The 24,027-nt window shown below is 48.5% G+C and overlaps 1 protein-coding gene across 4 annotated transcripts in view; it reads left to right on the forward strand.

Annotated features, from left to right (window-relative positions):
* UBOX5 (U-box domain containing 5) overlaps positions 1-10,123 on the forward strand; it is a 41,489-nt gene extending 31,366 nt beyond the window's left edge. For 3 of the 4 annotated variants that reach the window (XM_037811371.1, XM_037811373.1, XM_037811372.1), the window contains exons 5-6: positions 4,079-4,240; positions 9,338-10,123. In XM_037811371.1, the coding sequence (XP_037667299.1) occupies positions 4,079-4,240; positions 9,338-9,765 (590 nt within the window). In that variant the 3' untranslated portion in view covers positions 9,766-10,123. Of the gene's footprint in view, positions 1-4,078; positions 4,241-9,332 lie in introns of all 4 variants that reach the window. The other variant, XM_037811374.1, reaches the window with a different exon arrangement.
* Positions 10,124-24,027: the final 13,904 nt, after the last annotated feature.

Below are 24,027 nucleotides of genomic sequence, written 5' to 3' on the forward strand. Positions count from 1 at the left end.
TTCTAGCCTTTATGGAGGTGCATTGATGTAAGTGCATTGAAGTCATCCCTGTCCCAGTCCACCAACCCATGGGGTGCCATGGACACAGAGAAAAGTAGGGAGAGTACAGATTGTGGGCCCTCCTTTCAGGAGATAGTTTTGTTGAAAAGAAAAGACATATTGAAAAAGATGCTGTCAGTAAATGTGTGGATGAGTTATAACATTCCTTCATCTAAGATTAAAGCATCCTGGCTTCCCACATCTCCCTTGGGACTTTGCCAGTGATTCCTGGGGCCACTAATGCTTGCCATGTCCTGGGGGGAGCATGCTTGGTTCACTTGGTGACCTCTGCAGCTGAGTACTACTCAGGTCAGCCATGGTTGCTTTGCTTAGCTTTTATCCCCAGGCAACCCCCACCCAGCTATCCACTCACCCTCCACATATTTCCTCCTTCATTGCTCTAGATTTAAGGGCTTTGGTTTTGCTGAAGCCTACATTCATATTCATTCCCTGAGACCCTGTACGAAAGATCATTGTGATTTTCATGTGATTCAACCAGAATGACAAATAATGCATTTAATTCCAGTAAAATATAGGAGGAGAGACGAGAAATGAAGAAATATAAATAAAAAATTTCTTCTCAGTTGAGGAAAACCTGATCTTACTGCCTCAATTATAACACATCAGAAGGTCCTACTTATAATAGGTTCACACCCACAGGAATGGATTAAGTTTAAAAACAGGTTTTTCTGCAGTGCATACAACTCCAACCCCCCAAAAAAGGACCAATAAAAAAATGGGAAAATATATTTTCAGTTCATATCAAATTCAAAGGGCTAATCTTCATAACGTATAAAGAGCTCCTAGAAATTACTAAGAAAAGGATCAACAATTAGAAAATGGGCGAAGGACAGATAGTTCACAGAAAAGGAATCGTAAATGATTTTTAATCATACAGGAAAATGCTCATCTCCCTAATAATAAAAGAAATGAAAACTAAACATAAGATTCCATTTTTTTATCTCTCAAATGGTAGTTTGATGCATTCTGTTGGCAAGGCTATGAGGACTCTCATACACACTTCTGGTAGGATATTCCCTAGGACAATTTAGCAAAATCTATCAGATTTACAGATGAAGATATATCCTTTGACCCAAAAATTCCACTTCTATAATCTTGTCCTACAGATATACTTGCACATGTATATATGTGCAAGGTTTTTCATTTTAGAGTTCTTTGTAAAATCAAATATTAGAAACGAATCTAAATGTCCATTAAAAAGAGGGGAGAGGTTTTGATGTTTCACTGTGTGTGGGTACATTTCTTACTGTATGAATATATTGCTTATTGAAAAAAAATCAGCTAAAATTAGATAAAATTAAGCAGTACAGTGGTAAAGTGGTCTGAAGACTTCTAATATCAACTTTAAAACTCTTGCCTTAGATTCTGAAAATCATAAATCTTTGCTTCAATTTTACAATTAAAATATCTTGTTGATTTTGTTCTTTTTCTCTATAAATTTCGTAATAGCCTTTACCCCAAATCAGTAATTAATGACTGGAAGATAAATGTCTAAACTATTTTAGAAGCTGTCTCCCACACTATTGATTCCAATTTTATTGAGTGTTTTTATTCAGGATTGATTGTTGATTTTTGTCTAATGTCTTACAGTGTCAGTGGAGATGATTAGGACTTTTCATCCTTAGATATTTTAATGTGATAAAGTACTTTAGCAGGTTTCCTAACATTGACCATTCTTACATTCCTGGAATAAACACCATTTGGTCATGATTCTTTTAATGTGCCACTGGCTTCTGTTTGCTAGTGTTTCGTTTAGGATTTTTGCATTCATTAGTGAGATTTTACAGTAGTTGAGTGTGTGTGTGAGTGTGTGTGCGCGTGCACATGTGCACACATTGTTCAGGTTTTTGTATTAATGATTTACTTGCTTTATAAAAAGAATTTGGAAGTTTTCCTTTTTTATACTCTGGAACAATTTATATAGTATTAAAACCAACTACTCTTTAAATGTTTGGTAGAATTCCCCTGCAGTTGTCAGTGCCTGCCTCTGCCTGGTGCTGTTTAGAAGGATGGCTCATAGATAGCTATTTTTTTTTTTTTTTTTCTTACGAAAATTTATCTGTTTAGATATGATTTGTAAAATTTATGATTTTTAAAATTTTCTCTTACTCTAAAGGCCTATCAAATAGTGCGCTTAATGGTTACATCTATGTCTTCTCTGGTTTTGAGAGTAAATTCCAGTTAACATGACCCCCAGAAACTCTTGGAAGCATCTGAGGTGCAGTGAGGATAGAGGAAGAAAAAGGTCCTTAGATTCTTTTCTATTTGTGGAGATCTCCAATGGTGTGGACCTTGACATACTCATTGGTGACACAGGACCACACTGACCAGTGCTCCTTCAAGGCCTCAAGCTGATGTTCTGTGTCATACAAATCATAAACAAAATGTCCCACTCTCCCACTCTGGGGCAGTGTTGCAGTCCTGCCATTAGGCAGGTCCCTTTCTTGGGCAGCCGCTCCCCTCCCCTTTTGCTTTTACCCTCACACCATAGTTTGGCTTCCTATTGACTACATGCAGAAGATTCCCTAGATGGTGGAGTGGGCAGAGTGAGGTCTTGGTTATCTCAATCTCAGTGATAACTGCTTTACTTTACTTGAGAGAGAGGGTGCAGATACCTATAGAGAGTGCAAGCAAGTGGCCCTGCAGCATGGCTGGAGCTCTAGAAGGGAGGAAATGGGGAAAGCAAAGACTAAGGCTGATGGGGGATAGGGGACAGGGAGGAAAAAAAACTGGGCATTTGCTTGTCCCCAAACATTTCCTTGGCTGACAGTGGAGGCCTTTAGAAAGTAGGGTGCGTGAGGAGCTGGTGGAGAATGCAGGGGTATTGGCCTGCCCCACCTCGATGGTTGCTGATGTGCTCACAAATATAGGGGCTGATGGTTTGATGGGTTGTGCCCTCTATCACAGGACTTGCCCTTGGGGAGACTGTTGCTGCAAATGAGAGGCTAGGCCTCCCTATAATTGTGCCTAAGAGCCTTCTCCCGAATGCCTCTTTGTTGCTCAGATGTGGCCCCCTCTCTCTCTAGCTAAGCCAACTTGGCAGGTGAAATCACTGCCTTCCCCCCTGCATGGGATCTGACACCTAGGGGAGTGAATCTCCCTGGCAACATGGATTATGACTCCCGGGGAGGAATATAGACCCGGCATCATGGGATGGAGAACATCTTCTTGACCAAAAGGGGGATGTGAAAGGAAATGAAATAAGCTTCAGTGGCAGAGAGATTCCAAAAGGAGCTGAGAGGTCACTTCGGTGGGCACTCTTATGCACAGTATAGACAACCCTTTTTAGATTCTAGTGAATTGGAGTAGCTAGCATTAAATACCTGAAACTATCAAACTACAACCCAGAACCCATGAATCTTGAATATGATTGTATACAAATGTAGCTTTTGAGGGGTGACAGTGGGATTGAGAAAGCCATATGGACCATACTCCCCTTTGTCTAGTTTATGGATGGATGAGTAGAAAAACGGGGGAAGGAAACAAACAAACAAAGGCACCCAGTGTTGTTTTTGACTTTAATTGCTCTTTTTCATTTTATTATTGTTATTTTTGTGTGTGTGGTAATGAAGGTGTCAGGGATTGGTTTTGGTGATGAATGCACGACTATGTAATGGTACTGTGAACAACCGAATGTACGCTTTGTATGATTGCATGGTATGTGAATATATCTCAATAAAATGAATTTAAAAAAAGAAAGTAGGATGCAGTTCCACAATTGAGCCACAAGATGGCCCATGCCTGCCCAGCTGTTTGACTAGAGGAACGACTAGAGCAGAGCCTGGGAACCCTGAAAGCGTATGGGATGGGTGGGAAATGCCAAGGTTCTCAGGGCTTTAACTCCCAGTCTTCTGTTATCACAATCCACCTGCAGGCATTAGGAAGGAGTTTCTTTACATTACATCTATTTGAAATTGTATGTGCTTGTTTTTTGTAGTCTTCAAATCCACCGGTTAGTGAGTTGGTCTCTTTTGCCAGACCACTCTCGGGAGGTTATGCTCTGTGCCTCTCTCCACAGGTCCAGTATCCCATGAGCAGAAGCTGTCCCAAAGCTTGGAAATTGCCTTGACATCAACCCTTGGCTCCATGCCCTCCTTCACAGCTCGGCTGACCAGGGGACAGCTGCAACACCTTGGCGCAAGAGGGAGCAGCATTTCCTGGAGGCCAGGCACCAGCTCGGGTAACATGGGCCCTGACCTTATCCTTGCAGCCTTTGAACAGATCTTCTGTTCTCTGTGTGGTGTGCTGGGTGCTCTGAGTGCTCTGTGAACTGGTTGCCCAGCCGCCTCCTTAGCTCCAACACCCAGTCCTAGAGAGAGTACCCGTCCTCTTTCCTTTTCCAAGCAGAGTTCTGGGCTGCCTGCGATGTTGAACTCTTCACAAGAAAGGCTTTAGATAACTATTATTCTCTGGATTTAGGGCTTGGCTACATTCTGCTGTTTGGGTTTTATGTGTATGTGTGTATTTTGTGTATGTATGAGATCTAATGTTAATTATCCTGTCCTCAGGACTTTTGTTTCTCCTTTTTTGTTTATTTTTCTAATCTAGTCTTTCTCCCATCTGATGTCTGGGGGACTTTATGTCGATGTGCAGGGAGGTTTGGGGTTGAATATGTCATCTTCATCCCTTCCTAATGAACATTTTATCAGTGTCTTAGGAAAGAACAGTAATAACTTACTAAACAATTTTTGCCTAAAATGAACCTGGAAACACATTGTATGATAGAATCTATGAGAGTATAAAGCAAGAGGGACTGGCTGTAATGGGACATTCTTTTACAAGGTGAAACCTGGTGGGGCTAAGGATAATGTGTACACTTGATTCCTCCTGCCTACCAAAAGCCATACTCCTCTCTTACTGTCTCAACCCAGACCCTCTTGCCTCTTCTATCTCCCGTTCTCCAGCTCCCTGTCTCTCTCCTGCTCTTACTGATTAAGTTTCCATCATGACCATTCCTAAGAACCCGTCTTGTCAAAGTTACAAGTGATTTCCATGACCCCAAATCCAGTGGTCACTTACCCTCTCGGCAGCATTTGATGTGCTAACCAGGCCCTCCTTCTAAAATACCACTCTTGGTTCTGGGATGTTATGCTTTTTTTTTTTTTTCCCCATCCCCAGTGTTCTCTGTTCAGTTTCCATTGCTGACTCTTCCTCTTCTACAAGACTCTGGCCCTGGATCCTCGTCTGTCTCTATTCTGTCACCCCAAAGTGAAATCTCACTTGTCAGCAACTGCCCCATGTTTATCTGTAGCTCCTGTCTCTCCTCAAACTCAGACTTCCGACCTCCCTGACAGCTCCTTGGCACCTCCTCCTGGGTGTCTCTTGGATATCTCAGAGGAAGCATTCTAGTAGTGGTGTTGATCTCTTCTCCAAAGCCCCCACCCTCACCCCCACCCCAGCCCCATCATTCCCATCTCAGGTAAAGAGCAGCATCTTCTCCCCTTTGGTTAGGCTTATAACATGGAAGACATCCTTAGATTCCTTCTACTTCCTCACCCTGACATTCTTTCCGTTATCAGATCCTGTTCATTCTCCTATTCAGTCTCCTCTCAACTGGTCCTTTTCTGTTCCATTCCCCTCCTCCCACCCTGACCCCAGTCCTGTTGCCTCACCCAGACTCCTGTAGTAGCCCCTGCTGGCTGCCCCACAGTCACCTGTGCTGGCCCCAAGCCCATAGTCCTCATAGGAGCCACAGGGACCTTTTTACCATGTCGGCGGGAGCCTAGCACTCCACATCTCTATAGTCCTTTCATGGCATCTCGTTGAACTTCAAATAAAATCTCAACCCCTCACTGTTGCCTATGAGGCCTGCATGCCCTACACCCTGTCCCCTTTCCCCTGCAATCTCATCTTGAGCCACACTCTCTCTCACACACACATCCCCGTGTCTTTTCTTTACTGGACCTGCCCATTCTTTGTACTTGCTGTCCGTTTTGCTCTTTGCATTGCTAGCCCCTGTGCATTCTGATGACTCATCTTCCAAGAGACTGTCCTTGACCACCCTGTCCACAGTAGGATGCCTTTCTATTCTCTCTCTTAACCACCTCAATAATGTATCTGCTTGTTGACTTGCTTTTTGTTCTGTTCAATTGTAATTCCATGAGGGCAGGGATCATCACAGGACCTGGCCGTATATATTCTGATGAGGAATATCTAGCATGGGAAATAAAGGATTCTGTACGCACGTAAGGTGCTTCCGAGTAAAGCACCCATGATTTTGCCTGCCTTCACAGGCATATGGCACCCAAAGAAGTGAAAGTCCTGCTGCATTCACTTGGGCAGGTCCAGGCCCCAGGCAGGGAGTTCCCAGTGTGACTTGGGAGCCGCCATCCTTTTGGAGGTACTGAGGTGGATTAGGAATGGGGCTACTGAGAGTTAGGTTTCTTCTTGGGCTGCAGAAGGACTTTGTGTTCCAGAATGGCCCAGGGCCCCCTCCGTGGGGAGAATAGTTGTTATATTTCCTGAGCTATTTACCATTTCTGTTATTCTTCTTTCATTCCTGATGTTCCAAGTTCCCCTCTTATCATTTCCCTTCCATCTGAAGAACTTCTTTAGCATTTCCTTCAGAGCTGGTCTATTAGCAGGGAAATGTCTTTGTTTTCCTTCAACTAGGAAGGTCTTTCTTTCACTTAACCTCCTAAATGATTTGCTTGCTGGATATAAAATTCTGGGTTGACAATTTTCTTTTAGCCTTTAAAAAAAATATTCTGTTGTCCTCTGGCTCTATGTTTTTGATAAGAAATCCCCAGACATTTGAATCATTGCTTCCCCTTAAGTAATGTGTCTTTTTGCTCTGGGTGCTTTTAGGTTTTCTTTGCCATTAGTTTCCTAATTTTGATTCTGAATTGGGTGTGTGTGGATTTCTTTGTGTTTCTCCTATTTGTTGTTCCTTAGGCTTTTTAAATCTGTAAGTTTGTGTGTTTCCAAATTTGGGAAAGTTTCAGGCATTATTTCATTTTTTTTCCTCCATACTCCTTTCCTTCTCCTTCAGGGACTCCGATGACAGGAGTGTTAGGCTTCTTGGTATTGTCCTGTAGTTCCCTGAGGCTCTGGTTTTTTCCCCATACTTTTTTTCTGTCTGTTGGCCAGATGCTACTGATTTATCTTCAAGTTTACCAACTCTTTCCTTTGTCCTCTTCTGCTCTTCAGATCAGGCCATGTGTTTATTATGATGCTTATATCTTTCAATTCTAAAATTTCTATTTGGTTCTTTATATACTTCTTTGCTGAGGCTATGTCTTTCCACTCATTGCCACAGTGATCATCCTTACTTTTTTGAGTGTGTTTATAATAGCTGCTTTAAAGTCTTTAATGCAGCTCTGAGAGTCTTTCGTAATTCTAGCATCTGTGTAATCTTAGTGTTAGTATCTCATTGCCTGATCCTCCTTTCCCTTGCAAGTTGAGGTTTCTTGGTTCTTCTCATGCCAGACAATTTTGGTTTGTATTCTGGACATTTTTAAATAACGTGTTAGGAAATTATGGGTTTTGTTTAAATTGTAAGGTCAAGGTTGATTTGCTTTTTGTTTTAGCCATAATCAGCCTCAGAAGATTCAGGCCACAAGCTCTGCTCTGCCCTCTATGGGCTGTGGTTCCAAAGTCAGTTCAATTTTCAAAGCCTTAGCAGAGCTATTTGGATCTGTCCTGCATAGGTCTCCCCAGTGGCCAGTGTGGGGCCTGTACCATGGTCTGTCCTATAGCTAAGTTCTCAAAGCCTTTGGTAATGCTGTTTAGGGTCATATGCACGTATGCACAGCTTAGTCCAGGAATTCGTACGCCACTTTATGGGGTCTCTCTCTTAAGCTCCCTGATCTCCACAATCTCCCCAATACTTTTCAGCTCCTGGGCTTCCTACCCCTTCTCAGTCCTCCAGCTAAAAAGCTGAGGCTTTCGGTTGCCTGTTCTGTTGTGCAAACCTGTGACTGCATCTGTGTCTGGGCCTAGTGGTGGGAAGACAGAAGAAAAGCACCAATGGGGGATTTCCCCTACTCTTTCTGACCTTTAGGAATTCACTTTCCTGCTTCACTTAATGCACAATTCTGGATTTCGGGATACGTTTGAATCCAGGCCAGGTGATAGTGGAAGGGTGAAAATGGGAAACTCACTGCTGGTTTGGTGATACCTCAAATTCTGGTCTCCTTCCCCAATCTGCCTGCTTCCATTAACTTTTTAGAGTCCTCAGAGAGCTGGCTGCTCCAGGCGTTCTGTCTGGGGCTTATGGTTCCATTCACTGGGCAGCACATGAAGGAGTGTGCCTATTACTCCATCTTGCCCAGAACTGGAAATACCCTGTGAACATGGTTTTAAACTACCACAGCACATAAAAATCCTGTTTAAACCCAGTTACCTAACATATCAGAATCATTAATATTTCTCAGATATAATTAGGTGCCACTAGAAATATTTCTGTATTCCTCTTAATTTTTAAGTTCTGTTAAATTATTTGGACATGTTTGGTCCTAAGGCATAGAAAAATTGAGGCCAGTTTGGTATCTTACTCTAAAAATCTGGATTAGGGAAGCACAAGTGGGAGAGGAATTCCTGACACTAAAATGTTTATTACTCAGGACCCCACAAAGCCAGGTGCCAAATTCAGAAGTTGATACCCTTCCCCCCAACATTCCACACTCATAACAGAGGGAAATAACCAAAAAGAAGATAAAGGACCATACTAAATAAACAGATTGAGGTTCCGTTCCAGCTTTTCCTGGTATAGAGAGGGTGCCGCCTTCTTGGCACTTTTGGCCTGTTGGTGGAGGTCAGGGAAATGGCAGCCCGGGCCTGGGAAGAATCTCTTTCACTTTGGATTTCCAGCCTGTCCAGAACATAGCAGTTTCCTCCTAATGAAACCTTTTTTTTTTTTTCTTCCTTTGTGTCTGAAAGTGCCTCTGCGGCCCCAGGACTCTGAGACCCTTAATAGGGCTTCTTGTCAGTGCTGGAGAGAATTGGAGCCCTTCCATGTGTCAGTGGGGTAATGATAGGTTTGATTTTTAAGACTCAAATGGAAAATAAATTCTTACAGTACACCTCTAGGTCAGGCAGATTTCTGAAGCACCCAGTAACATGTGACAGAGACAAGGCCTTCCCAGTGTAGGGCTCCCTGCTACCCTCTCCTCCCAGGGCCGGAGACAGCTGGGGAGGGATGCAGGGGGATTGCTGCAGGGGTGGTGAGGAAGCTTCTCTTCCCCTCCATGCCCATGTCCCCCTCTAGGATAGATGTGGACCCGGGAACAGCTCTCCCTAACCCTGGCCCGTTTTCCTCCCTGATTTACCAGAGCAGCCTGGGAGCGTCCTGGGTCCCGAGTGTGCCTCCTGCAAAAGAGTGTTTTCTCCGTACTTCAAGAAGGAACCTGTGTACCAGCTACCCTGTGGCCATCTCTTGTGCCGACCCTGCCTAGGGGAGAAACAGCGATCCCTGCCTATGACCTGCACAACCTGCCAGCGGCCATTCGCCAGCCAGGATGTGCTGCGGGTCCACTTCTGACTGGCCATCCTCCTGCAGAGAAGACCCAGTGCTGGGAGGATCTGAGGGGGAGCAGCAATGGGGGGCATAGCTACCCCAAAGTCAGGCCAAGTCCCAGGCACAGAGGGCCTGAGGAGGGGTTCCTGACCTGCCTTTTCTTTTCCAGGGGGCTTTCCCTTTATCACATCACACATGTAGCATGGAGATGGGGGGAGGGGCACTACCCTCTTGCTAAGTGGCAATAGCATAACAAAGCCATAGGTTGGGATGCAAGGGGTGGGATGAAATCCCTGCCCTCCTGTGCTTCCCTGCCACTCCCCCTGCTGGAGCCAACTCGCCCGGGGCAGAAGTCCCCCTGTTGAGGGTCCCCCAAGTTGTCTCTACACACCCCCTTAGGCTTGTCTGAGCTAGCGTGTGCCCACACACACACACACACACAAACATACCCATCCAGTGGGGCAGATGTGAGTGGAGCACAACTGATTGTGATTTGGGACCTAAAGGAGTGCCTCCTCCTTCCTGGTGTCCCCTAAAAGTGAATGGTGCATCCCCCATCTAGCAGACCACGCTGAGCCTTAATAAAGTGATGGTTGACATGCTGCAGGCTTCTTCCCAGTGAAGTGCTTGTCTGAGTCTTCACACACATGTCGCCCGCCCACAGCCACACACAGGGGAACCATCACAGGGCAGCACGAGCAGTTTGCAATTTATGTAAATGACCTGAAAGGACAAAAACTCGCATTTTCAGATGTCTGGGGTTTGATGGGGTGGGCGGGGGAGGAGAGGGGAGCCCCCCGGGCAGGCTGCCCGCATGTGTCCAGCTGGTGCCCGGAGCTGCTTGCTGGCAGAACTGGCAGCTGTTTGCTGCAGTGGGAAGGTGCCTTTTCTGCATGAGGACTGTTTCGAGAAGAATACTTCTTTATAGGCTACCAGTTTTTTCCATTCAAAATTTAGCTTTATGTAGTCCCAGAGGGAAAATATGTATTCCTAAAATTCTTTTTACCACATTGGATAGATTCTAGTTACTGGAATAATGTCAGTGAGAAAACACACCATGTCGGTCCCTGTTCCCTTCTGATCCTTGAGATTAATCACAGGCAACTGTGGACAGCCTGTGGTAGACATTCCTGGTCCCTGGGAGCACCCCAGGAAATCAGTACCCACACTCCCTGCCTCCCACAAACCTGCCTCCTCTTCCAAGGGGCCCTCCAGGCAGAGGCTGATGTTCTCTCTGGCTTCCATGCTAGGCTTCCCGGGCAGATCAAATTATGTTATCCTTACACTGATTGGGGAAGGGTACTGGTTAAAAATGTGGATTCTTGGGCTCCAGTCCAGACCCAAGAATTTAGAGCCTCTGGGGTTGGAGTTAGAGAATCTGCATTTTAAGAAGTTTCTAGGGAGTTCATATGTCCACAAAAGGACTGTAGAGAATCACATTCTTCCCTCTGCTTGCCAGTGGCGCTTACCATGCAGCCCTTACCACAAGCCTTTCGGCACAGCCTGCATGGACGGGCTCTCTTGCCTCTGCCGGTGAGACTTCTTTATGCTCTTGGGCTTTAAATGTCTGTCCATGTGTGCTTTGTTCTTGGAAAAATGCCAGCATTTGTAGGAAAAGCATTTCTGGGGAGAGGGCATTCCCACTCTCAGTCTTTCAAGGTTTAGGGTAACAGCATGTTGATATCCTCTGCTCACTGATGCTGGGAGCCCTTTCTTGGGGGTGTTCTGTCCACCCTCACCACACCACCCCACACCACCCTGGAAGCCCCTAAAGCCACCAGCTTTAGATTAGAATAAAGCATAGTGCCACAGTGAGGGCAAAGCTGCTGCCCCTGGGCTGTGCTGGAGGCACTTGCTGGCCTCAGGGCTGGTCTACAGAAGCCCCTAGGAGTAGTTAACCTGGCAGCCCACCCCGCCCCCCTAGGCCTCCCAGACCTTTTGCAAATGGGGACTGGTTCCTGCTTCCCAGGGAGCTGGTGGAAAGCCAGGCACTGGCACCGCTGTGGTGGGCAGTACCTGCCCTGCATCCAGATAGAGCCACACCCACATCCTTGGATATATGGACAAACATCCATCTTTTTCCTTTCCCCACCAAGAAGTTATCTTTTCACCACACCTGCAAAAAAAGAGCTGAGCACTGGTGGACTCTGTTTTCCCTGGAAAATGGGAATAAAATTTCTCTTGCTGCCAGTGACTCAGTGAGCAGTTTATTTCTCTCCAGAGCCCAGGACCAGGCACAAAGCAGCTCCTCAGCACACAGGCTTGCAGAATGGAACTCCATCCGCTCCCTGGGAAGTCAGGCACTCAGCGCCTAGATGTGACTTCCCCGGCTCTAGGGATTCGCTGCTTCCTCGCCTGGGCACAGGCTCCTTCTCCCTGTTGTCATTTTCTTGGATGGAGGCAAGAAGCCCCTTTGGGGCATGCAGCACTGGGGCCCCCTAAGAGCAGGGAGCTTAAAGCTGTGGCACCCCTCTAGGCTTTGTGAGGTGAGAGGGTCCAGGCTGCTCCAGTCCCCAAATCTCCAGGCCGAGGTGCTGAGCTGAGACCTTGCCATGGTGTCCTGGCCGTTCTCCCTACGGGGGCAAGGCTCCAGCCTTCAGAGGCTGGGTTGTGACAGCTCCTTTTGCCCTCCAGCTGCCCCTCCAGCCTTGGGCAACAGAAGGAAGGCCCGGTCAGAAGTAGTCCTGAAGGTAGAAGAAGTAGAAGAACCAAATCGCCAGGAAGAAGAGGAGCAGCTGCTCAATGCTCACAGAGTTTTCCATCTCCCAGCAGCTGGGCCACTGGTCCCTGCAGTGTCTGGGTCCTGGGGCTGAGTGGGTCCCACAGGCCCTCCCAACCTGCCCTGTGCCTCCTGTGGGTCTCCAGCCTGAGGCCACTCAGCTGCTGGGTGCTTTTCCATTTCCCAGGAAACGGACCGCTAAGCCTCAGTTGCTGTAAGTAGGTCTGCAGACAAAGAGCCGTGTCCCCGGAGGGAACTGCCCTGCTGGGCTGCAAGGTCACTTCTCAGCCTGTGGTATTGTGATGTGAGCCGGCTGCCATTGTGATGGCCACTGGGGCGGGCGTGGGGGGTGCTTGGGGCACATGTGGCCCTCTGTGCAGGACCTAGCCCAAGAGCCAGTCCTCCTCCACCCTCTTCTAGCTTCCTGCTCAGGGCTCTCCCCAGCCTGCAGGAGCCTCAGCCCGGCATCTCAGCCCGCTTGCACATGCAGTGTTGCTCCTTCCAATTCTAGGGTGGAAAGGAGTGGTTGGCATGGAGGCCCTGTCTGGGTTGAGAATGGGCCAAGGCTGCACTGTCCAATGTGGTAGCCACTTGCCACCTGTAGTAAAATTAAAAATTCAGTTTCTCGGCTGCATCAGCCACATTTCAAGTGTATAATGGTCACATGTGGTCAGTGGTTGCGGTATTGGACAATGCAGGTATAGAACATGTCCATCATCACAGGAAGTTTTACTGGACAGTGCTGGACGAAAATGTGAACTTGGTGAGACTGGCCCTTGGTGTCCCCTCACCTCTTCCATGAGCTTTCCTCCTCGAGTGGAAAATGCCCCCACGCTGGGGATGGGATCAGGGTTATGATAATGAGGAGCAGGATAATGGGGAAGGGGTGGGAGACACTTCCAGAGAGGGGGAGAATCAGTGCGCAGAAACCTTTCCTGCCTCGCAGAGGCCTCCCCCTGCTGTAGTGCACTCCCTGCCCTACAAAGAGGTGCCTGGAATGGCTCAGCTGCCACTCCAAAGGCCCAGTGTGGTGACAGGGCCTCACAGAGTGGCACAGGGATGAGGCAGCCTTGTGGCTTGGCAAAATATCGCTGCCTCAAGATGTGTACCAATAGCAAAATGCTACCCGTAACTCTACTATCCAGAGTGAGCAGCACAAACATGTTGGTATTTCTCCTTCCACTATTTTTCTGTAAGGAAAAAATGTGTTTATATATGTATAGTCTGTGGTTTGTTCTACAGTAAAAAAAATTTTTTGTAAACCACTTACATGGCAAAAAAAAAAAAGTCACCATTAGCAAAGTAATTGCACAAATTATAAGCTGGGAAGATATATTTGCAACTTGTATTACAATGGTTAATATCCCTAAATTAAAGAAGATTCACAAGGAAATGCACAATACCAGTAAATGTAAAAAGATGTGCAGCATTGCTCATAAGATAAATGCAATAAAAACAATACCAAAATACCATTTTTTGCTTAACACATTGGCAAAAATCTAGAAGTTTGTTGGTGAGGCTGTGGGGAAACGGGCACTCTCAGGCGCTGCAGATGGGCATGCAAATGGTACACCCTGTGGAGGGGGGCTTGAGAATACCTATCAAAGTTATATGTGCATTTACCCTTTGACCCAACCATCCCATTTATAGTACAGAGGGCAGGAGGAGCTGGGGAGTCAGTGTGACAAGCCTGTGGAGGGACCAGCTGCTTCCAGCACATGGGCCCAGGAACAGGTGATTTACACATGTATTAAGGAGATAATGGAGACCTTAAGCTCATCCATGCATGTTAAAAATCTTTATATTCAAAAGGTTTGGTTTTTTTTGTTTGGTTTTTTGTTTGTTTGTTTTTTAAGTTTCTATGCATCAAGTACAACATCCTGGGCTCTATGTTGAGTGCTTTATATGCATTGTCTCCTGTAATCCTCATAACTCTTTGAGTGGAAGGAATCTAAGACTCAGTTACAGGACGAGAAGATCTGACCGATTCCAAGGCCTCTAACACAGCCACCAAGATGCTCTGTAGGTGGCAGGAGAAGCAAACAGCTGACTCAAGGCCCTTCTAAGAATTCCTCCATTGAACAGGGACCTTGAGAAGGGATATGGGCACTGCTAGCATTGACCTGCAGGAACTTCTCCACTTGGGCCGAAATCGACCCTGTGGTTCTGATTCAGAGGCACAAAAACGTCTAATTATGGAATAACAAAGTTGTGAACAGTTTACCTCACAGCTTTTGAAAACTCAAAAATTTTATACCTCTAGGCACAAAATAAAAGGATGTTCCCCCCAATAAAGGCTCAGTGGAGTTAATTTCATGTAAACTGATGTAAAATGTCAATTTCCTGGTTGAATTGTGAATGGGGAAGTAATTTTATGTGCAATCACTGAAAGAGGAGGATGTGAGAAGGAGCGAGGAGCCAAGGGCAGAAGGAGCAGGTGCAGAGGGGCTCGGGGATTATCTCCTGAGGGTCAGGCCAAGGGCAGTTGGGTGCACGGATCCTACCAACATATGGTTGCCACACTCCAGACACAGACCCCAGCTCTGACTGTTTGTGGGAGATCCAGTTTGATAGAGAAACTGGGTGATTGGTAAACAGTGTATGAGTCCATACCCATAAGCCCTGGGTGATCCTGATGGGGTGGGAAGGCATGAGGAACAGACAGACTGGGGGACAGTCACAGGAAGTTAGAGGTAGCAGGGGCGGGAGTATGGAGGAAGGGTGGGCAGGGGCAGCTGATGTCTTCTAAACTGGCAGGAAAGCTAGATTTGGGAAGAGGGGACAGAACAACAGGGAGGGGAAGGCAGAGGTACAGGCTGGCCTCTACCTCCCAGACCCCCTCCCATGATTCCCTGAAACCCACCCAGGGTCCCAGGGCCCAGACACCACCTGTGATTCACTGATGAAATGCAACCCCATGGCTCATTAACTAGGAAGCCTGTAATTAGCCTGTCTCAGAAAGCAGGATCCTCCAGAGAGAGCCCTTTTCACCTGCCTTCCTCTCCCTCCCACCCAAAGGATGAGATCAGGCTCAGGGAGATCTGGCCCCTGGGATACGGAGGTGGAGATGGAGCATAATACCACTGGAAATAAGATGCCAGGTCACGCATCTATGCTAGAGACGGCCTTGGTAAAGTGACAGAAATGACAGGAAGCAGCCTAACTAAACCCCTGAAAGTTTCCTCTACCTAAGCCAACAGGGGCAGGCTTGGGTACAGCCTGGCTGGATCTGCTAGGGCTTAGCCTGTGTAATACTTGCAAAATTGTGACCCAGGCAGTTCAGTTTTAGTCATAGGAAGCAAAAGGAACACCGCTTCAGCAACCAGAATGTCATTTCATACTGTGATGTTTCTCAAGTAGCACTTTGTGAAATTCCCCTTTCATCCTTCCATCTCCACCTCCCATATGCCTCTATTTCCTTGGAAAAATCCATTCCAAACCTTAGTCTTCTCCTCCTGACTTTGCACCACTGTGATGGCTTGAAACATGGTTGCAATTATTTGGCACTCCTCCTCAGAAGGTGAGCTCTGTTCCTCCTCTCAACCAACTTGTGATTGTTGCCACCAACAGAATATGGCAGAAGTGACCCTGCTTGATTTCTGAGGCTGGGTCATGAAATGCCACATCACTTTTGCTCACTGAAACTCTCGCTCTGGAAGCCCTAAGCTACCTTCCAAGATGGCCAACTGTCCCAAGGCCATGAGCTGTGAAGATGCCCCAGCTGCATAGGGAGGCCACATGTAGGTGGGTGCTGGGTCGACAGCCCCCGCTGAGCCCGGCCTCTGAGTCATCCCAGCCCGAGCACCACATGTGAATAAAGAAGTCTCCAGATGAGCCTAACTCCCGACTGAGGGCCCAGAGAAAAGCTGTCCCTGCTGTGCCCTATCTGAACTCCTGACCCTCAGGTTCTGCGGGCCTGCTGTGGAACCAGGAGACAAAGCCAGAATCTTCCTTGGCAATGAGGGGAGGGGAGAGACTTTTCATCACCACTGCCTTAGTGTGGGCAGTAGGCACCGATCAGAGGAGCAGGAGGCTTGCTGGGGTTTGCCAGCACTCTAGCTCAGTTGGTCATTTCCAGTGCTGACTCCTGGGGACATACTGGTGAAAGGAACACTGTCTACTAGAGGAGAGAGAGAGATGGAAACACGCGAATAATGCATTTTAGGGCACCAGCAACCTGAAAGAGAAGGAAGTCAGTTTTGCTAAGGTAGGGCGGGGATAGGGGGCAGAAAGATGGGACACTGGGTCTGATTCTGGAAAAATATCATATTTTAGCTCTAAGTATCCATTTTTCCTTCCTAATATCACTCTGATTTTCTTTCAAGGCCTTTCTTCATTAGAGGGCATCTGAGGGAACCTTATTCATACACCTAAGGGCTGGGCAAATGACCCAATTAAGCCAAATAGCTACTCCCTCTCTGGAATGTGAGTCTGAGTGGAGCAACAAAGCTGAAGACACTTGAAGTTGTCCTGAAGCAGACACTGTGGATGCTGAGCCCAGACTGTCATTCCCCGTCGGTACAGCTCTCCCCCAGATGCAGTGAGTATTGGTTGCCGATGGCTGGCAGCTGCCCTTTCTCAAAAACTTGCCCTCAGCCAGTGGAAGCCAGCTCACCAAGTCTAAAGCATAGGGAAAAAAATGTACAACCAGGACAGAAGGAAAAAGAAGTGAAAGGATACTGTGGTGATACACAGAATACAGAGGCTGAATGTATGGAAATGAGTTCAAGGAATGAAGAAAAAGAAAGCTAGTAGAGCAATATTAATATTACACAAATAGAATTCAAGGAAAAAAGACTAATAGTGACAAAAGAGAGATTTTATTTAATGATGAAAGAAAGAACCCATCAAGAAGCCCGTTTACACCTAACAGCGTATGTTTGAAGTGGGAGATGTGGTCAAATCCACCTGCAGAGTGAGAAGCACAACCAGAGCTCCCCTAGAGACTGACAGCTATGTCAACATCCATTCGAGAAGGCAGGGGAGAGTGGAACCATTCTATTCACAGTCTTGATCACCTGGTTCTTAAATAATACAAGTATTATTCAAGGATTCATGCAACATTACCAAAAATGGCCACATTCTGGGCCACAAAAGCAAGTCCACAACAAATTCCAAAGAACCAATAAAACACAGGCCACATTCTCTGACTACAACAATAGTAAAAATCAATACTAAAATAAATCCCAGTCTTACGGAAAATTAACACAACAAAAGCAAAAACAAAACAAAACCGAAACACACTACTCTACTAAATAAGTAATGAGAAACAGATGAATCACTATGAAAACTATGAATGCTTAGAATCAAATGACAAAGAGAGAACTACAAGTCAAAATATGAAACAAAAGAAATGTTAAAGCCTTAAAATACAGATATAAACAAAGAAGAAAGATTGAAAATTAATGGGCCAAGCATTCAACTCAAGAAGCCAGAGAAGGAATTACAAAGTCAATACAAAGGAAACGGATGCAATGAAATAACAAAGATAAAAGTATGAATTAAAGAAACTATAGAGATTCAACAAAACCAAAAGGTGGTTCTTTGAAAAATCAAATAAAAGGCACAAAGAGAGGGGCCTGTGGACAGGCCTGGAGGACGTGCAGCAAAGCTGCCTGCAAGCGTGAACCCAGGGGGCTGGGGACCCCAGTGTGGTTTTCAGTGGGAGGGGACATAGGTGAGGCTCAGACCTGGAGGCCCCTTGTCCTGCTAAAAAGCTTGGGCATTGCCCAGAGAGCTGTGGAGAGCTGCAGGTCAGAAGGAAAGACACCTAAAGAGTTATCAACCCACGCCAATACAAGTGGTGGGGTTGCCAGCAAAACATGACTCACGCAGGGTCTGATGGGAAGATGCTTTATTCACATGGAGAAGAGACAGAGCAAATTCAGTTTCTTAAGAGGGCTTCGGTTCCCCATAGCCTGCAGGTCTCAACCTGAGGCTCTGCAGGGAGGTGTTTTGCATAGCACCCTCTCTTATGTTCAGGAGCTGCACGGTGGAGGGACCTGCTCCCTCCCCGCCAGGGACAGATTACCACAGGGGCGGTGGGGCTTGAGCTGGGTGCCTTAAAACCTGCCCACCAGGGTCAGACTGTCTCCAGTGAATGTTTGCACATGCTCCGGACGATAGGGAAGGAAGGTCCCCACGGGCCGTATCTACTAGGGGATTGTTTTATGCCTCAGGCTGACACACCTGGTCCTGAGCACATGATGTTTGTGGGTTCCAGGGAAAGGCAGCAGGTCGGGCTAGGAGTGCCCCCTACCACAGGAACAGGCTTGGAGCAGGACACACTTGTGGGACCACAGTTCCCGAGACCACCCTCACTACTGGCACCAATGCAATAGGCATTCCCCAAGACCACACTTAGGTTCAATAATTCTCTAGAAGGACTCAAAGAACTCAAGGAAAGATATTATACACACAGTTACCAATAAAGGAAAGGATAAAATCAGCCAAGGGGAGAAGCACAAGGGGTAGAATCCAGAAAAACTACCAAAGTGGAGCTTCCATTGTCCTCACCCCTGGATTAAGCACACGGCTACTTTTCTAGCATCCATGTGTGACAATATGCAGGGAGCACTGTCAACCAGGGAAGCTCCTCCGAGTACGAGTGTCCAGAAAAAAAATTTTGGGGGTGGTGGTGGAGGTGGCTCCATCATCTAAGCATGGTTGATAGCCATGGCTGATCTTAGTTTCCAGCCAAGGAGGCCAAGTTGACACAACGTGACCCAAAGTTCCGACCCTAAATCACCTTGGTGTGGCTCAAAGCTGCCTCCTCAACTCACATTCTAGAGGCCCCAGGCAACTCCCCCGCGCGGGCGAATCCTGTCCCTGCACGATGGCCTCCGCTTCCCACACTCATCCAGGGTCCCTCAGCCTCGGACGCCGGTCCCACACTTTCTGGATCCTGCTCCGAGTACACGGGGCAAAGTGGGGACTTTTCTACGGTCGCAGAACCCCCGATCCGCGGCCGAGGACGTTGACACGTGCGCACAGCCCTCCCAGAGTCCCGCTCCCTTGACCTCCACGCGCTCCCCGCGGCGCCAACGCTCCGGGCCTGTGTCTCCGGCGGGAGCGAGCGCGCACGGGCTGGGCCGGGGGCCTCGGCCCGGGCCGGCTTTTCTCCGCCCGCGGAGGTCCGGCAGGCGGGCGAGTGGGGACCCAGGGCCGGGCGCCGCCTCCTCCAGCCCCAGCCGCGGTCCCTCTCCACTTCTGCCACGCGCCGGGGGCCCCGGGGGAGCTGAGCGGGCCGCCGCCCCCGCTGATGGCGCTAAGTGATTCCGGGCGCCGCGCTCCCGGAGGCGCTGACCCGCGGGACCCGGGGGGCGGCGCTCATGCCGCGGTTAGCAGTCTGCGCACAGCGCGCCTGGGCCGCCGGCTTCCGGCCTCATTAGGGGCAGTCAGGGAGGCGCGGCCCAGCGCGGCCTACTTTGTGCTGGCCCAGGCCGCCGGCTTCAGGCCCGCGGGGTCCCGAAAGACCACGAATTTTCCGATCTTCCTTTCTGATATTTCACTTCTGCTCCCTACGACCCACGGATATTTCTTGCCCCTTTATCTGGCTGTTTCGTGGAGCAGGGAAGAGGTAGATCTGATTCTTCCCAGCCCAGCCAAGGGCAACACCTGTCTCCTCACTCCCCCAACCCCTCAACCCTGTTTTCCAGTCTCCCACCCCCCCATTCCCCGAGGCCGGAGCCATTGTCCCCAGCGGGTGGGGCAACCCGGGTCGCACGTGGGGACTGGAGCTGGGTTTAGGGGTCCCCGGACGTTAGCTCACCCATCTGCCACGGTATAGGCTTTTAATATGTAAAAAGAACTTTGTCAAGAATATTTTACCTACTGTATTTGGTTTTTATTTAGGTTACTTCTGCCAGTAAGAATTTTTATGAGGTCTTTTTAGTTATGATTTCTTTTAAGCTTAATGTAACCCCCTCTAGAGAGCTGATGAATATTTAAATCTAGCTCACCTCTCTTTATGTGATTCTATTTAGCTCTTCAATCCATTTAAGATGTGCTTTGGCATTGGGTGTGGGTATAAAAAAACGTGGGGGCTTTTCTTTTCTTTACTTACCCCTGGAGTGGACCCCTTGCAGTCTTACCCATCTGCTGTCTGCTCAGGTCCCCCTTTTCTCATCTGTTGGTTGTTCATGCTCAGCGCACCCTCTTAGATTCAATTCAGTCAATGGCTCTTGGATTGACTCCTGCACCTTTTGCTTGCTTTTGTTCACCTCTTCACAGTTTACAGAACATTTGTGAGTATACAATATTGAGGGACCTCAACTAAGACAACTGGAAAACAGGTGCATAAAGAGAAAGCTTTACTTGCTGCTAGCCACAGAGTCCTTTGAAAATGAGGCCATTTAAATGAGGCCATTGTGTAGCAGAGATTTCCTGTGGTGCAGACATTGGGCTGGTCCTGAGAAGGGGGGTATAAAAACAGGAGTGGGGGTGGGGTGGAGAGGGCAGATGCTCTAAGATTAGTTAACTGTTACCTCTTTGCAGGAAAGATTGTCTAAGGGTAAGCAAACACTTCCAAGAACATTATGGGATTTGGGATTTAATCTGGAGGCATGCAGCTCTGTTGTGTAAGGACTGCAGAACATCTGAACCCTTTACAGCATCATCATCTGATTCCCTCAAAACCTCAGTGAGATGGGATTGGGGTTAGGGCATCCAGCAAGTAACGTTGGAAGCAAGTGTGACTTGCCCAAGACCACAAAACAAATCCCTGTAGAGCTGAGGCTGGAACCCAGGCCTTTTGCCCCTCCCTCCCATCCTGCTTTCCATAATTTATTGAGGATGAACTGTGCAGCAAGCACTGAACCAGGAGGGGCCACAGCACTGACCATGAAAGATGGAGCCCTGTCTGCCCTGGGAATTTCATTCTAGTGGGGCTACAGCCAAAAACAAACAAATGAACAAACAAAAGATAAACAGAAAATAAATGAATTTCAGGTTAAGTGCTGTTAAGCACAGCAACATACTCCCAGGTTAGAGGTGGGGGTGGGGGTGGGGGTGGGGAGCTCTAGAACGAGGAAACAGAAAGCCCTAAGGTCCCAAGGCTGGAGCAGAAAGAAGCAGAGAGATTTGAGATATACTGCAGAAGAGAAGGAGGCTGGAACGAGCCCTGGGAGACTCCAACACTCAGAGTCAAGGACAAAGAGCAGCTCCCCGCCAAAAAGCAGTAGCCTGAGAATATTGTCCAGAGTGAGAAAAGGAAAACCAGGAGAGTGTGCCATCAATGGAGCCAAGAGAAGTGTGTGTTTGAAGAAAGGACGAGGGCTCACCCATGTCAGATGCTGCCAGGGGACTATGTAAATGAGGATGTGGACATGGCCACCAAATCTGGCAGTTAGTTGATGGCCCAGGTAATAGGAGCCTCAGTGGACTGGGCTGGACAGGAGCAGGAGGGGAGAGGGCTGAAGGGCACATGTTGACTTCTGGATCAAAATGGCAAATGGGCCACAAATGAAAAACCAAGAGCAGAACTAATGCAGGGAACAGTAAAGTTGCACAGAAATGGAAAATTCCCCATCATATACTACATGGTTCAGCTTGGAAAGGCAGATTTGCCATCTAATGTGTTGGACTCATCTAACATTTATGACATCATCATATGAACAAGGTGGTTAGTGGGGAGAGTGCTTGAGTGTGGGATAAAGAGCTACATGGTCTGCTTTTTAATGATGCATGAGTCAGGACCCTTAGCTGAGAGTGGGAAGGGGAAGATGTAAGGATGGAGAGACAGGAAGAGTAGTTTTGGAAAAGGTGTGCAGACAGGGTGTGGGGTGCCTTGAGGGCCCATGTTCTTAGCAGGCAGCCGGGCAGCAGAGCCATGAGACTTTCTCCAGCCAGTGCAGGTTCTGAGAAGGTGGATTTTGGGGGAAGCGTCTGGTGTCTTTGCAGAGTGAGGTTAGGGGTCTTCAAGGGAGCTTAGTGTGGGAGGCAGGTCTTAGGACAATGATCCGGGTATGTACGGCTTGTCGGGGTACGCATGTCCTGGCCTTCCCCCCAGCCTTGCCTTCATTTTATCTAGCCCCATAGTTTTCAGATGATAACTCAGACTGGCTGTCCAGAGAGGGAGAGGTACCGGGCCAAGGCCACACAGCTGGCCTAATCTGGGCCTCTGGCTTCTTCTCTCTGTCCACCCACAGCCCAGACAGTCTCAGCAGAGCAACAGCTTTGGGGTCAAGCTTTGTTTCCAGGCCATGACTGAAAGGAAATGTTCACTTGGGCCCACATCGCCACTGTCTCCAGAGACTGCTTTTCCTGTGTTCATAATAACAGTAGATTACTAATGCAATACTGCTGTTAGCTAACTTCACGATGGGGCAGGCACTTTTCTAAAAGCTTTCAGTGGGAGAGGACACAGGTGGCTCAGCAGGGCAGACCTGTAGGCCCCTTGCCCTGCTGAAAAGCTTGGGCATTGTCCAGAGAGCAGTGGGGAGCTGCTGGTCAGAAGGAGATGTCAACCCACTGGAACTGTGGTTTCAGTCCTCAGTACAACCTTGGGAGGACAGTACAGAGAGGGTAAGGGACGTGCTCAGGTCAGGACATTTCCAGCAGCAGAAGCCAGGCTCACATCCAGGCTCCGGTGTCCCCGTGGTCACAGCTGCCCAGCACTGCCTCACAAAGTGTCCTCTGAGCCCTGAGGGGATGTTCCTGAGAAGCCTGGAGGCAGGCCCTGAGTGGGGGGATTTGGAGATGGTTGGAGGAGCCCCCCCTGCGATGCCATGTCCCTCACTGCACTTGGTGGGGAGGGGGCAGCCACGAGCCCAGAGCTTCCTGTACAGTCCAGCACAGCTCCAGGAGGAGGGTGGGGTCTGCCTGGGGGTGGTGGGAGAGCTGGGCCTGTGCACAGACTGAGAGGCCTGGGGTGGTCAGCCAGAGTCCCAGGAGCAGAGAAGCAGGCTGGTGGCCTGGGGGAGGGAGGCTGCCCCCCGTCACACCTGCCAGCCGGGGCCCCTCTGGGTCTCCCTGGTCATGGACCAAAGGCTGCCTCAAGGTGGGGCCATGTGGTTATCCCCACCCCAGCCCTAGCCCCAGAGCCCCCGGGCACCACTCCCAGCCCAGACCCGCACATGACCTAGTCCCTTCTAATTGGGGTCCACTGGGCAGGCAGAAAACTTTGCTGGGCTTGGATTTCTCTTCTTCATAACAATTGTACCTGCCATGTTCCTGCCTGTGAGGGGTGATGGAGGGCAGAGTAAGACACTGTCCCCAAACTCCAGTCCAAGACCTATGTCCCTGGTCTCTGCTTTGTGGGTGCATGGGGTGGGGGTGGGGGGTGCTGGGGATAGGGTTGGAAGAGTCCTGAGATTCTCCCAGAAGCTGGCCCCACCCACCCACTGGGCACAGCACCCTCTGATTCTGTCTGTCCCTTGATTTTGTGACTATGTCTGCCTGGTCCTGCAGCCTACGAGTGGAAATCCCCTTTCTTGGTGTAGCTGGGGAAAATTGTCTCTTTGCCATCCTGGGTGTGTGCCGTTCTTGGTCGCTTTCCTCTCACAGGGGTGACCCGCACCTGACTGTCTCCCTCCCCACCACTTCCGGCCAGGTACCTCTCACCCACTGGGAAACTAGGCCTGGCGATCCCCAGCCTCTTCCAGGGGACCAGCGGCTCAGAGACTGTCTCCAGGCGACCAAGCCTCTCGCTTGCCCTGTGTCTTGAAAGCCAAAGTCACACTGCGGCAGCTTCAGTGTATACTGCTGAAGGCAGCCAGAGACTTGCCACCCCTCCTCCTCCCCCGCCACAGAGAGGCCCACGTGCGTCCCCAGATGCCTGAATCACTGCTGA

The sequence above is a fragment of the Choloepus didactylus genome, chromosome 19 (assembly GCF_015220235.1).
Source record: "Choloepus didactylus isolate mChoDid1 chromosome 19, mChoDid1.pri, whole genome shotgun sequence".
Lineage (NCBI taxonomy): Eukaryota > Metazoa > Chordata > Mammalia > Pilosa > Megalonychidae > Choloepus > Choloepus didactylus.